Source organism: Anser anser (assembly GCF_964211835.1).
Source record: "Anser anser genome assembly, chromosome: 6".
Lineage (NCBI taxonomy): Eukaryota > Metazoa > Chordata > Aves > Anseriformes > Anatidae > Anser > Anser anser.
Window position 1 is genome coordinate 15,287,437 of NC_139726.1, and position 13,926 is coordinate 15,301,362.

General features: G+C 47.7%; 1 protein-coding gene across 1 annotated transcript in view; it reads left to right on the forward strand.

The window, feature by feature from the left end:
• The first annotated feature begins 4,339 nt into the window (after positions 1-4,339).
• The window catches only part of PDIA5 (protein disulfide isomerase family A member 5), a 99,116-nt gene continuing 89,529 nt past the window's right edge, over positions 4,340-13,926 (forward strand). The window contains exon 1 of the mRNA XM_083842024.1: positions 4,340-4,505. Coding sequence (XP_083698150.1) covers positions 4,422-4,505 — 84 coding nt within the window. The 5' untranslated portion in view covers positions 4,340-4,421. The remainder of the gene's footprint in view (positions 4,506-13,926) is intronic.

Sequence of the window (13,926 nt, forward strand, 5' to 3'; positions counted from 1 at the left end):
TTCTGCAAATCACTAGAAAACCGTCTCAACCGCAATACTTTGGAAACACTCAGTATTGCTGTAGTTACTGCATAACAGCTAGACTCCAATGGTTGTTTTAATGTTGTTTAAACTATTCTCTCAGCAGGTAACTGAGAGACATAAATTATCTACTACCTGCCAGCAAGGTGCCCATACTGTAAAGGTTTTTGTGTTACTCAGGAACACATTATATCCAGTTTTGGAAATTCAGTGAAAGAAATGACAGTGTTCTTAACAGTAGGTCCACTTAAACCTAAAGGGGCATGCAGACCTCAGAGTTAAAGAAAGCAATAAAATCTGTAATGGAAAAATTCTAGGAAGAAAAGTTTGGAAAACATCTGTACACAACTTTTAACTGACTCCTGCAGTACCTACTGCTTTTTTTCCTCTCCTATATAAAGAGCATCTGTCTACCTGTGGTCCAAAAGTACTTTGATTCTAGACCGAACGAAACAACAAATATAAAGTACAAAAGTAAAATTCCCATGAAAGCTCACAGCATGTGTATTTCTCCTTTGTGCTGTGCATGGTCTGTACAAAAAGTGCACAGTCCTTCAGGACCTCAGAAATGTAAAGGGGTGTGATGCAGAAAATGGAAACACTAAGTGATATGGTTGCATAGGGCATCCTTGCAGAGCATTAAGGCTAAGAGCCTTCAAACTAAACTCCATCCTGATTTGCCTTCATGCCATCCCCATTCACTGCAGAGAGTGAATCAGGTGAAAATCACAGACGTGTTACAGCAGAGTAACAGACAGCAGTCTCTGGAGACTCATGATGTATTTCCACCATTAACAAAACAGTGTTAAAAAGAGTTTATGTAAAAGTATGAAACTGGAATGTTCAGCCTAAGAAACAATCCTCTACATTACAGCTGCACCTTTGTGTCCCTCATTTTGGCGTGCTAATGATCTTTCGTGTAACTTGTTAGCTGATGTGATGGATACACTGCATCTGCAGCCCCGCTCCAGGTGCTGAGGAGGCAGGAGTGGAAAGCTGCCTTCAGGCTCTCCCCTCTGACAGCCATCAGCTAGAGGAAAGCGCTGTGCAGCTGTGCCTCTTCTCTGAGACCACTCCCATGCAAAGTCCTACAAGGGCTAGTTCTGTCTCTTTTCCTTTTCATCATGTACAGAAGAGCTGTAGGAAAGGTCATGATGAGCCCAGGGCTTCAATACCATCAATCTGTTGATGGCAACCAGCTCGTATGTCTCTTTTCAGCTGATGCAATCAGTGCCATGACACAGATGTCACAAAAATTATAGGAGATAAGACCATAGATTAAAAACAGTTGGCTGACGCTGAACTAAAGGAAGAGATGGTGCTGGAAGGAAGGAGGAGACCTTGATGCAGTTAAGGCAGGGAGGGAATTGTCCTTTCATTTTGGGTGCTGTGTGGTTTGGGGTCCCAGTGTAGAATGCTGGATTGCCCCTGGATTCAGTTTGGCTTGCAAAGTGCTTGTGTCTTTTTCTGTCTGCTCTACTGTCATTTTTTTGTGTGGTAAAGGTGACTCATTTTACCTTTTGTGAGAAACTGCCAGAGACTTGCTCAGGTTAAAACGAGAACAAAGAATAAAGCTTGTCAAATAAAGGAGCAACATATAGGAAATACAGAAGGTGTAATTCCTTACAGACGTACATACTGTCAGTCCAGTTTTGTATTTTATCCTTGGTAAAATAGGCATTTGAATATAGACAGACAAGTAAGGATTAGCAGTCCCAATGCAGACTTTGGAAGCGAACCTCATCTGAAACTGTCTGGTTTTATAGCCCTGGGCAAATCACATAATCTCTCTGCTACTGTTTTCTGATCTATAATCCAAGGGCAGTAATTCTTTCTTGCCTCTCAGTGGTGAATAAATGGGTGCTCTGACACCCATTTATTTGAGGTGCCCTATACAAATACTACAATCATGAAGAAGCAAGTGGAATATGATATTAATGCCAAATAGATACAGGGTAAAACTTGGCGTGCTGGATAGTGGCCCACTCGGATACCACTGTAACGAGTTCATTAGTAATGCACAACCAGATTGATTAAGTAGTTGGCACTGGCAAGCCCAGTCCAGACCTGATACTTGATATATTATTTTGACCTGAGACAAATGCTCAATGATTTTGTCTTTTAAGTTCAGGCAATGCCTGTCATGTCAATACAAAATATCGAGCTGAAATGAAAGAAAGAAGCTGTAGTTGTCACAAGGATACCCTCTTTATTTTCTTCTCTATATAAGAATTGTGGCTTTCCAAACTGGACTTTTTTTTTTTTTTTTTTGTATAATCTTTCAGAAAATCCACCACACTGAGGTTACTTTTGCATTGCCTGGTACTGGTAACTGTGATGCGAAGCGTCAGAAGATATAACAGTTTCCTACACGAAGGAGTCACAGGAGGATTCAAACAGTCTTTGAGGACCTGGATATCCAACTGAGATTAGAGGTCCGGATGAGTCAGGGTAGTTGTGTGCAGAAGCCTTTCAGCTCGGGGCTAGTGATCTGGAGGTGAGCAGCGTCTGGAAGAGGTGGCCTGTTCTTGGAAGGTTTGATCGCTTGTTTGAAATGGGCTTCAACTGGGAATCCAAAGCCTTTTGCTGGTAGGCTGATTATTTTATTGTTTTGGGTCCTTCCACTGTAGATGAAGAGATTCCTGCCTTTCCTTTCCTCTCCTAAGTCTTTCTCTGGCTGTGCATCCTTCCTCATCCCAACCTCCTGACGGTTCCTGCGCTGCCCTGCTCGGACATTCACCAGCATTTTTAGGTGAAGCTAAGGATTGCCAGCCCCATTTGGAGGCAGGCTAACCGAGGCCTCCCGCAAACGGGAAGCGAGGTGTAGCACTGTGAAATGGTTTGCTAAAGGTTAGCCAGCTGTGACTGAGGAAAGCACGCACTGTTTCCGCCGCAAAAGATGCCACAAAAGTGTAAACGCTCATAGTAATAACTTTCTCGATGTGTATTTCTGCTTTGCAAAATTACATCTCCACCAGGGGACTTGTTAATGTCAACAGTGTTCAGTTTTCATGATCACCGCTTGAAGTGATCAGTCAGCTGTATGGATCTACAAATTGCTCCCTTGAAGCCAGCCTCTTGGTGTAATGCCCAGGCGACAGCCAGCCGCAAGGATCAGACTCAAAAAGACGCCTTTGATTTCCCTTTGATGTTTCTGAGCCAAGGAAGAATTTCACGCGGCCACTGGGCTGTAGGTGAGGATCCCGCCTGGTTGTGGGAAGCCAGTTGTAACACCTCTGACCCGCTTTGGTGCTCAGATTACCAGAGGACAGCCGGGATATCGTGGCGAGGCAGAGCGGGGACGCTGCGTGTGGCGAACCGGGGGCATGGGCTGAGTTGTTGGCCTGGGTGCAGCCAGACAGTGCCGTTATAACGGAGGTCACACAGACCGATCCAGGTCAGAGTCGCTGCGTTTATTACCGATCTGGGTCAGGCTCCCTGCATTTATTCCCCTGCAGTTTGGCACTGTTGGACCGCACGGCTTTCCTTCAGGTTTAAAGGGGTGAGAGGACCACAGGACTCTCCTTCAGGATTTAAGGTGTGAGAGGAAGGCAGGACTCTTCTTTAGGATTTAAGACACGTGAGGACTGGAGGGCTCTCCTCTAGGATTTAAGACATGAGGACCGGAGGACTCTCCTTTAGGTTTTAAAGGGTGAGAGGACCACAGGACTCTCCTTTAGGATTTAAGGTGTGAGAGGAAGGCAGGACTCTCCCTTAGGATTTAAGGTGTGAGAGGAAGGCAGGACTCTCCCTTAGGATTTAAGGCGTGAGAGGACTGCAGGGCTCTCCTTTAGGATTTAAGACATGTGAGGACTGCAGGGCTCTCCCTTAGGATTTAAGGTGCAAGAGGACCACAGGGCCCTCCTTTAGGATTTAAGACATGTGAGGACAGGAGGGCTCTCCTTTAGGATTTAAGACATGTGAGGACTGCAGGGCTCTCCTTTAGGATTTAAGACATGTGAGGACAGGAGGGCTCTCCTTTAGGATTTAAGACATGTGAGGACCGGAGGGCTCTCCTGTAGGATTTAAGGTGTGAGAGGACCGCAGGGTTCTCCTGTAGGATTTAAGACACGTGAGGACCACAGGACTCTCCTTCAGGATTTAACACTCGCAAGCGGGCACAACTGAGGAGGAGGAAACCAGGTCCTCATTCCTTCGCCTCTCTTCCACTTAACTCTTGCCCCCCTCTCTTTATTTTCTGTGCCCTCGTCCCCCTCTCCTCACAACCCGCCCCCCCAGCAGGAGCTCCAGAAGCCCCTCAGCGCCGAGGCGGCAGCGCCGGGGCGCCGCGCCTACAACCCCCAGCATGCCCCGGGGGCGGCGGGGCGGGGCGGCAGGAGCGCGCGCGCGCGCGGCCAGACGTGGCAGCAGCCGCATCCCGCAGCGGCGGGGGCTCGGCGATGGCTGCGGCGGGGCTGGGCGCGGGGGCTGCGCGCCGCGGGCGGCTCCCGCTGCTGGGGCTGGGGCTGCTGCTGGGCATGGCGGTGAGTGACGGGACGGGACGGGGCGGCGCGGCACGGGGCTCGGACGCGGGGGTGTCCCCGTGCCCCGCGGCGGGAGGAGTTGGGCGAAGTTGGGAGCGGGACGGGGCCGCCGGGGTGCATCGCCCTGCTGCGCCTCGCCTCCTCCCCTTCCCCTCCTCGCCCTCCTTCCCTCCCCTTCTCCCCGCTTCCCTCCTCTCCCCGCAGCCCGAGGGCAGCAGCCGCCCAGCGTGCGGCTCCCGCAGCCCGGCTGCTGCGAGGGGGGCTCCGGGTGCGGGGCCGCGGGGGCTGCCGGCCGCGCTGAACTTGTCCTGCTCGCCTCCTGGTCGCCCTCTGGTCGCCCCCCTTAGCCCGAGCGGTGCTGCCTCGCTGGCTGCGGGGCGTGAGCTCCACCTCGTCCTTCTGCCTGGGCAAATAGAGTTAATAATTAATGCGTAATTACCGGAATTCTCTTAGCACGCCAGATCTGAAATGCGCGACCTGGGAGCGCTCACCTCGCCGGCACGACCCCCAGCGCGGCATCGGTGATCGTCCCCTGCTTGCTGCGGGACGGGCAGCCCCCGGTACCCTTCCTCTGGGGCTCGGCAGGAGGCTGGAGAAATGCTGTGCGTGCTGCACGGCGTCTGCCTCCTTCTGAGCCCACTCTGGCAGCACGGACGGAGCCCTCGCTAATTTATTTATTGAGTTAAAGTGAAACTGAGGGCAGGGCGAACTCTTCCTGAAATGCTGGAGAGGTCTTGGAGTGCCTTTTCCCACCCCACCTGCCTGTGCCTCCTCCCCGATGCGCCCGGTACTCGGCTCAGCGGTCCTTGTGGCAGCGTGCTGCCTGCGCTGGGCATGTGCTGTGCACCAAGTGGACTGAATTTCCCTCCTTTTAGAGACATAAACGTGGGGAGTTATGTGTAACGTTTCCTTCCGCGTCTGCGGAGACCGTAGGACTTTCATTTACTGTAATATTCATTTTATGTTAATGCAAGTGTTTTGCTGTGAGTTCTCCTTGTAGGTGAAGAGATCTTTTTCTTCCAGGTAAAATAAGGCTTCCCTCCTGTGAATATGTTGCTTCTAGCTATTCTAGTTACCCTTCTTTGGACCTTTTGTATTGCGGACCTGTTGCCTTTGAGACGAGCAGAGTAGGCTTGCCATTGTCAGTGAAATTGTATGATGCCATTATAATTTATCCACATTATTCTCTCTTCCCCTTCTTAACTTGCCCGAGCATTTTATTTGCTCTGTGATGCTGCATGCTGAGCAGATGTCTTCATTGAGCTGTTGATTCAGCTAATTCTTTCCCCTTTGCTGTGTACAAGTAGTTTAAATTATTTCTTCCAATTTGCATTATCTTGCACTTGAAGGTGTGATTTTTCATCTTGAAATATGTAACTCGCTCTACGCCAGGATTAAAAAAAAACTAGCCTACAGCTGTGACATTGCAAAACCTGCTTTTAATTTTTTCTTGAGTCAATGTTTGCAAAGGCAGTGAGGCTGCTTAAATCAGGATGTTCTCGGTGTGCAAAGTTAAAGTGCAGGTAATGCTGGCTGCTTGGTGGGACAGAGGTTAACGAGAACATTGTCTTTCTTTGTAGCCCTGCCCTTCTTGATGTTTACAGTTTAGGTTGACACAGCTAGTTCTTTATGTACCCAAATATGATTTATTTCTTTTTTTTTTTCTGGAAGTGTTGAGTGCCAGCAGTGCACCTGGGATAGCGGCTAGAGCTCTGCATGCTTGGTGCTCCTAAAATACAGGGGTCATTTTTAAAACAGGACCCAAAATTTGAGGCAGCTTCCGAGAATTGAAGTCCTTATCTCTGCGAGACTTCCTGCGTTTGTCGAAGTAAAGCTGCAAAGCTGGATGAACAAAATGCTGCAAGGTTTTCCAAGGGAAGATGCTCAGTTATCTTCTGCATCGCTGCAAATCTGTGGCGCGTGAGGAAGGACTTGTGGCCACCTCCGCCTGCCGTGAAGGTTTTTTTTCTTAAATGACTTGGGGAGTCATAGGGAAATTGTGGTCTCACTTCAGAGATACTTCCCTATTTCGGTATGTCGAGTGGTTGACTAAATCCCGTGCTTGAAGGGCTGAACATGCTGTTGGAGGCACTGGGAAGGAGTTTGCTTCAACGAGGGGGATTTGTATTCCTCCCAAGCGTCAGGTGCTGTGTCCTCTCCCTGCCAGAGGCCAGCCGCTGCTTCCAGCAGGATTGCACATCTGGGATATGTTTGCTGTGCAAGCACCGCCTGAATGTTATCTCAGGCCGACGTGGCAAAGATCAGTTAGTGCTCTGCGTGGTGGTGTGAGAGCAGAGAAACTGAGTCAAGAGAACGTGGCCAAGTTACAGCCTTCAGGAAGCACGAGGCTGCTCGCCCTGGTGCCATTCAAGCGCGGTGCCTTCAAAGAAAGCTTTTAAGGCAATGTGCCAGGCTTCCTGAGCCTGAAATCTGAACAGGTCCCAGGTAACGTCGCTGCTGTGCCCTGGTGAGCAGGGGCATGGACTTGTGCATCCAGGCAGGTGGAGGAGTTGGATGTGGCTCTCCCTGTGTGTTGCAGGTAGCCCTGCTGTGGCTGCGGTGGCCTCAGTGGTGGCTTTGCTTCAGGTGCGTTTGCAGGCAGGCTGCAGGGTGCTGCTCTGCTTCTCTTTTTGATGTTGTGGCCCTTGGGCTTGAGTTGAGGAGTGCCTCTTCGTTCGCTGTTACTGTTTGTACTGCAGGTGCTGCTTTGGGAAGTGCCTCGCTGCACTTGGAGCAATGGCGTTGCGGAGAGCAAATCCCTTACTTACTGTCCTCTATTCCTGCTTTGTCTGCTTCTTCCTTAAATATAGATTTTATAAAAGTTGTGGCATGGGCTGTGCTCCATCTCCTCAGATGCCCTACCCAAAGCAAACCTTGGCTTTCAGGGCTGGTTTTGTTACACAGCTCCGTACCTTTTGGATTGGCATTTTGAATCCGTGGGCATCGGTGCCGAAACTCCCATTCCCTTTAGAAGGACTGGGACATTGCTGCAGGCACGGCGTGGACACCAGCAGTGATGCTTCTGCTGAGAGCTGTTGGCACTCGGCCACGAACGCTGTCTTTGTTCTGTTGTTGACCGTTTCTTTTGCTTTTCAGCGACGTGGCTCCTTGAGTTCCCCCGTTTCAGTAAAATGGGGGTACTGAGACTAACCTTTCTTCAAAGCTGCTTTTGGAGGTCTGTGAATGGAAAAACTCAATGCAGGTTGGAACCACAATGAGAACCTAACATTGCCTTAAATTCCTTGATGGAGATGGGGTTGCTCTGGAAGTAAGGTATGGTTTACTTTGATCCTGCCACCATTTTGAGCTTGTGAATCACAGGAGATGGTGATAGCAAAGCAGGTCTTAAATTTTGGCGCTTTGCTAGGTGGGAGCAGCAGGTAGCATTCATGGAGAGCGCTGAGCCTTGTGTGCTTGCAGAACGAAAATGAGGTAATCTTTCTTTGGGTCTGCCATGGGTCCTGCCTGCTTGGGTCCATAGTCCTGTAGCATATTTGCTGAGTGGTTGCAGATAGGCTCCTTCTCTCCACCTCTTCGTTTTTTGGGAGATGGGACACCATGTGCGTGTGGTTGTGCACAGCTTGCACAGATCGTCGGCTTGCTCAGACGCTGCATTTGTTTTGTCTCTTGCAGATCTCTTCTTTTGCTCCAGCTGTTTAAATTAAGCTTATTCGCCTCTCACCTGGCAGAAAAATGTGAGGATTAATTAGTTAATATTTGTGCAATGCTTTGAAGATAATGAATGCCTTATGAAGTGCTAAGGATTTTCAGGTGCCGTTTTTTGCCCTCTCTTCGTTAAGTCCCATAAATAGTGGCTTTGTCTTCCTTTTATAGCATCTTCTACCTGCTTCTTGTGCTAGGCGATAGTTCTTTAAACTTCTTCAAAATCCAGTTTTTAGTGGGGGATTATAGCATATGCTTTCCTTGTGCCCTTAGTTCCTGAAGTTATCCAAATGTGCTTGTTCAGAAGTGACACCTGAAATACTTTTTTGTCAACAGCTTGTTTAATATATATTGCAGCATTGCCTGGCTGGAAAGGAGAGAGTGAGCTTCGTGTTCATAATAAAGAGAAAGTTCTTTGTCAGCATTAGTAATTGACCCTATTACAGTCAGTTGTTAATTAGCAAATAGTTGCACGGTTTTTCCTTCACTAAGCATTTGAAAACCAGAGATAAACCATACAATTAATTGGCTACGTGGAGCTTTGCAACAACATTTAATACAGACTATTATGCCTGTAGCTTATGTTCCTTAAAACCCAGTGTTTAAGAACAATATGAACAGTAGAGACTAGTCAAATCTTGACGTCGCCATGGTATTTTTGCTATCTTCTATATTTGGAAAGTGAACATAGCAAGTACCACGTTAAGTTGAATGCCTTATTTGTTGCGTTCTTCAGTCTAAGTTTAAAGAATATGAGGACACTGTGTCAGGATTTTAATTTGCCTTCCTTCGTGAGCAGAAGTCTCTTCCAGACATGACCCACCACAGTAAAATGTCAGCAGCTCTTGTTTTTTTTTTTTATTCCTTGTATGGCTTGAGGTGAGAATTAATTGATCTGGATTACATACAGAATAAGAATATGTTCTTCCATGGAGTTCGAGGGGAAATGAACAGAAAAGGAACAGAAATGTCCAGTGGGACTGTCTGCAGAAGTGAATCCGTCAGGCAAGAACGTGGTTCCTGAGCGCTGTCAGTCACCTCATGCAGAGGTTCTCGGTCTTCTGGCAGCGTGTGTTGGCTGGAGCGTTCCTCTGAGCGGCTTTTCGGACCCATCGCAGGTGATGTCCGGTGGCCTCTGTGCCGGTGGCCATCAGCACGCCGCAGTATGGGAACCCTGGTGGTTGTCCTTAGGAAAAGATTGTGGTGTGGTCCCAGTGGGATGGTAGGGGCTTCAGGTGTGACCGCTGAAATCGGAGGGCAAAGCGTGTCCCTATCTCTTGCCCTTCCTTCAAATGATCAATTCTTAGCAGGCTTCCTTGAGGTACCTTTGGGTAAAAGAGAGAACCCCGTCTCCCCTCATCTGGTTTGATTAAAATGTTTTTACAGCTATTTTAGATATTAATCATGAATGAAATCAGGGGACTGTCCTGCTTATCACTATCCATCCTGGAAGACATTTGTTACAAATGGCTCAGTGATCACAGCAGCACAGCCCTGAATGTAAATAGCAGAGGAGGGAGGGCTTGAGTGAAAAGCAAGCAATTATTGCACAAGGTCAAGAGCGGTTTGTATGATGAAAAAGGAAGATAAAACATCTGCAGTCAAACGGTGATTCTTGTAAACATGAGAGCTTTGGATTTGAACATCGTGTATTTTAAGCTAGAACAAACTGGGGGGAAGGGAGCAACACATCTGTTCTTCTATTGCTCTCACCTGGAGATAACTTGGAGCTGTTATGTTCAGTACGAGCCCTCTACCTGCACCCTAGGACCTGCTGTGTCGCTGCCTTGTCTGTGGGTTTACAGAGCGGCACCACTGCAGGACAGGGATGTGCCTCCGAACCCACCCTCAGGTGAAGTGCCTGTCCTGCTACAGGCTTTGTTCTGGGAACTGAGATGGGAAGGACAGGTGAGGTCTGGTCTTGTTCTTGGGGTTTCTTATCTTTTTTTTCCCCCACCACATTTTAATGTAGCAGCCAAGACATCTTTTTCGAGTGTGAAACGTTCCTTCCCCCTCCAGAGAAATGAACTATGAAATTAAATTTTGTGATCTCCGTTACTGCTTGGGATTCTGCGGCAGGTCTGGTCTTCAGCTAAATTCCCCTAAACTGCCTTGTCAGACACAATCTGTTTCATATGCACAGGGTCACTCATTGACCATATTTATGGTGGGTTGAATGCTGTTGTCCCAAAATGAGAATGACATCAGTGGGCGACTAAGCTAAGGCAGAAATCAAAGTCAATATGTTGCTGGAAAATGGGCTTTTGAAATTGTGCTTGAGTGTAAGACTCTGCTCCTGCCAAGCAGCAGTTGCGCAGGAATCGGTGTTCACATCAGTCCTAGCTCTTCTTGATAAGCAGTCTGCAAATTGTCTACCTAATTATACATGCAAGTGTTAGTGTAGTTGAATGTTGACATATGGATTCAGGCACTGAAGCACTGTTTCAGCCACATATCTATTTGTAGTTTTTATGCATAATTTGTGTCCAGGGAAATATATATTTCATGCATTTGAGCTGGAAATAAGAGAATAGGAAATAGTTTTTCTGTCCAGTATACAGTGCTACTCCTCTGATAGTTACTTCGTACTTAACTATGATTTGTATTTTCTTGTTTTTAAAACTGTTTTCATTGCTGTTGATAAAAACTTCTCCTCCAGGCATGCTGCTTGTCCTTAGCAAGAGACCATGCCATTGTGAAGCTTTTGTGGGGAGCAAGGCATAAATCGAACTTGGTTCTGTGGGAACAGCAGTTAAGCATTTATCCAATTTAATTTGAATAATAAATGTAAAATATGAAAATATGTTCTTATGGCTGCTTAAAAGATATTCCCATTTTTCATTCTCAAATAAGACTCGGCGAAGATTAAGAACTTGAGAAATAAACCCGACTTTCTCAGATCCTTGGTGATTTTGAGAAAACATGGCCTGAGGGATGAGCACATTCTCCCATAGCGTCAGTCCTGGAAGTATAATTAGCAAATAGTTATTTGCTTGAAACTCTCTTTGCCTCTGGGTTTCTGAAGGCTCAGATGGGTCTCGGGTAGCAGCTCGGAGCGGGGCTGTGGAGCGCGGCGCTGCTCTTCAACGCATGTGGATGCTCAGCAGCTCTGCAAGGAGCTGCTGGAGAGTGGGTGAAGAGAAGGGAAATCACACCTCTTTGACTGCTCAGGCTGCTTCCACCTAGCTGGTAAGATTCAATATTTAAATACAGGCTTTGATTTGAAGAGCAGAGGCGGAGCTAGAGCACGTGTGGCTTTGTGCGTTGTTTTCAAATAGCGGTACCTCAGCGGTTTCGAACTGGCTGTCTCGAGGGGTTTGGTTCCCCTGCGTCTTACTGAGCATCCGTGATGCAGCTTGGATCAGGCACCGCGACCACGTGCGTGCTGCGTGACCTACGCAGTACAAAATACTGTGAAAATGCATTCTGATTCAGATCTTGAGATGGGGAAAATACGCAGACAAGAAGTGGTACCAGATCTGGATTTTGCAGCCTGCCTCCTGTATGCCTTTCTCTGAAAGCCTTAGAGAAATTTCCTGCATCCAAGGATATCGGGTGACTGTTGCACTGGGGACGGCGCTCAGAGCCAGCCGTGGATGAGGACCCGTTCTGCTAGGCACTGTGTGAACACAATGTGAAATAAAACAAACCTTCCTCTGTATTTACCTCAATTTCTTCTCAACGTAACCCTCCCTGGGGAGGGATGGTGCAGATGCTGCATGTATTGGTCCTAATATGTCTTCGGCTTTAATGGGGACCGGGATAGGCAGCTGCTTGAGGAGGCTCTTAGTTGAAGCATTTAGAGTCTTTCTTAGCTTCTCAGCGGTGGTTGTGACTAGATTTTAAATTTTTAGGATGCTCAAGTGACAAGAGAGTTTCACTGACTTCTTATTTATAGAGTTCCATATGTGTGAGTGTAGCACTTCCTGCGGCATGCAAGAGGAGCCTTCCTGCCCAGGAGGGACCGTCACCTTTCTTGACCTCTTCTTTCTTTAATAGGAGCTTATTCTCCTTTTGTGCCCTGGATCGAAACTAAAAGCAGCGTGGTCGCTCCGGCTGGCTGATGAGCTCTCCTGCAGACTCTGGCAGAACGTCTGGAGTAAATCTACCTGAGTCATGTCTGACAATTACAGTTGTACGGCGCAGAACATGCAAATCAGCCTCGTCTTCGCTGCCGCTTTGCCTGTGGGCTGTGCACAAGTGTGATGCTGACTTTTGGCGAGGAGTGCAGAGCTGCTTCCATGAGGTGGTTTCCCCACCCTCATCATTTCGGGCTGCTGCAGCCCAGCTGAGGGTGTAGCTGCTGAGACGAGCGTCGCAGCCTCGGCTTCGTGGCAGGGCACATCAGCCCCGTGGCTGGGACTGGCACCCGCTGAAAATATCTGCTTGTCTCTGTGAGCTGCCAGCACAGGTTCTTTGGGAGGTTTGATGGGAAACCGGCCTCTTATTTATTCCTGGAGAGGGCTTTTCTTAATTTCAGCAGGAGAAAGCCGGAGAGCATAGAACTACTTAATGCTTATCAGTTTGCAAACACCGCGCGATGCAAATGCTTGTCGGAAGGCGGTGAACTTTTCAGCACAGCTGATAACCTCCCATATTGCTGCCGCTGCCTTAGATGTGCAGTCAGGGCATTTCTGCCCAACTGGATGCCTTCAGCTCTGGTTTTTATACCCAGGAAAGGCTGCAACATTAATCTTAATTAAAAGGCAGATAATGGTTTATTCTGCAGGGCTGATGCACAGTGGGTTTTGCTCTAAACTAGAGCATCAGAGAAGGGTGCTGTAGTTAAACTGCAGCAAAATGAATAACGTGCATTGATACCTAGGGAGAGATTGGGCAAAGTAACGGAGGCTATTTGCAATGCAATGTGCTTCTCCCTCAAAGTGCCCGCAGTTCCACCAGCGCAGCGAGTTCTCTGTTAGTGGCAACGCAGACAAAGCAGTAGTTAAAGCTGTCACTGTTTCCAGAATCCAATTTTTCAAAAGGTTTATAGCTCTGCCATTATAAGAAAAAAAAATCTCTGAAATTGACTAAACAGCATTTCCATCTGGAAAAGACATGAAATACGTGTGCTTCGAAGCTATCGGTAAAGCTGTACGGATGCTTTACACAAAGTTCATAATACCATTTGGTGTCAGGTTGAAAGTGGCCTTTGTAGCTTTTTTGTACTCCAATTCTTTCTTCTCAGCAGTGAGCTCATAACTACTTATCCTTATTTAACTGTGATTTGCTAAACCGAGGGAACAGCCTGCGGTTTCACTTTTTCCATCTGTGTTCAACCTTGGTTTCGGTGAAGGTTAGGCTTAGCCTTCTGTAACTCAAGATAGAAATAAAACTTTAGGATACTTGGATAACTGCAAAAAGTTGGGCTGAAGAGAAAGCGTTTAAAAATATTTAGGATTAAAGAGATCTGCTCATAAGTCCACGTTAGATTAATCCCTCCTGCAAAGCCCCTGACTACGATCATTTTGAAGTGTGAGTGTGAACGGCTGCCTCACCTCGCTTAGCACAACTATATTTGTCTGCTCTGATTGACAGCACCATGCATTTATCTCACAAAATACACAAATGATTCACATTCATCAGCCTGAAGTAGGAAGGTTGAGCTCTGGACATCTGGATTTAGAAGAATGAGCATCTGTCAGTTGAAATAAAGCATCGAGGACGTTTGCGCTGAAGGTAGCGGCGTGCTGGCTTTTTCCCTTCTTGCAGGGAGCCCGTCGGATCTGTGGGACTCTCGCCTGTGCAGTGGGGCGAC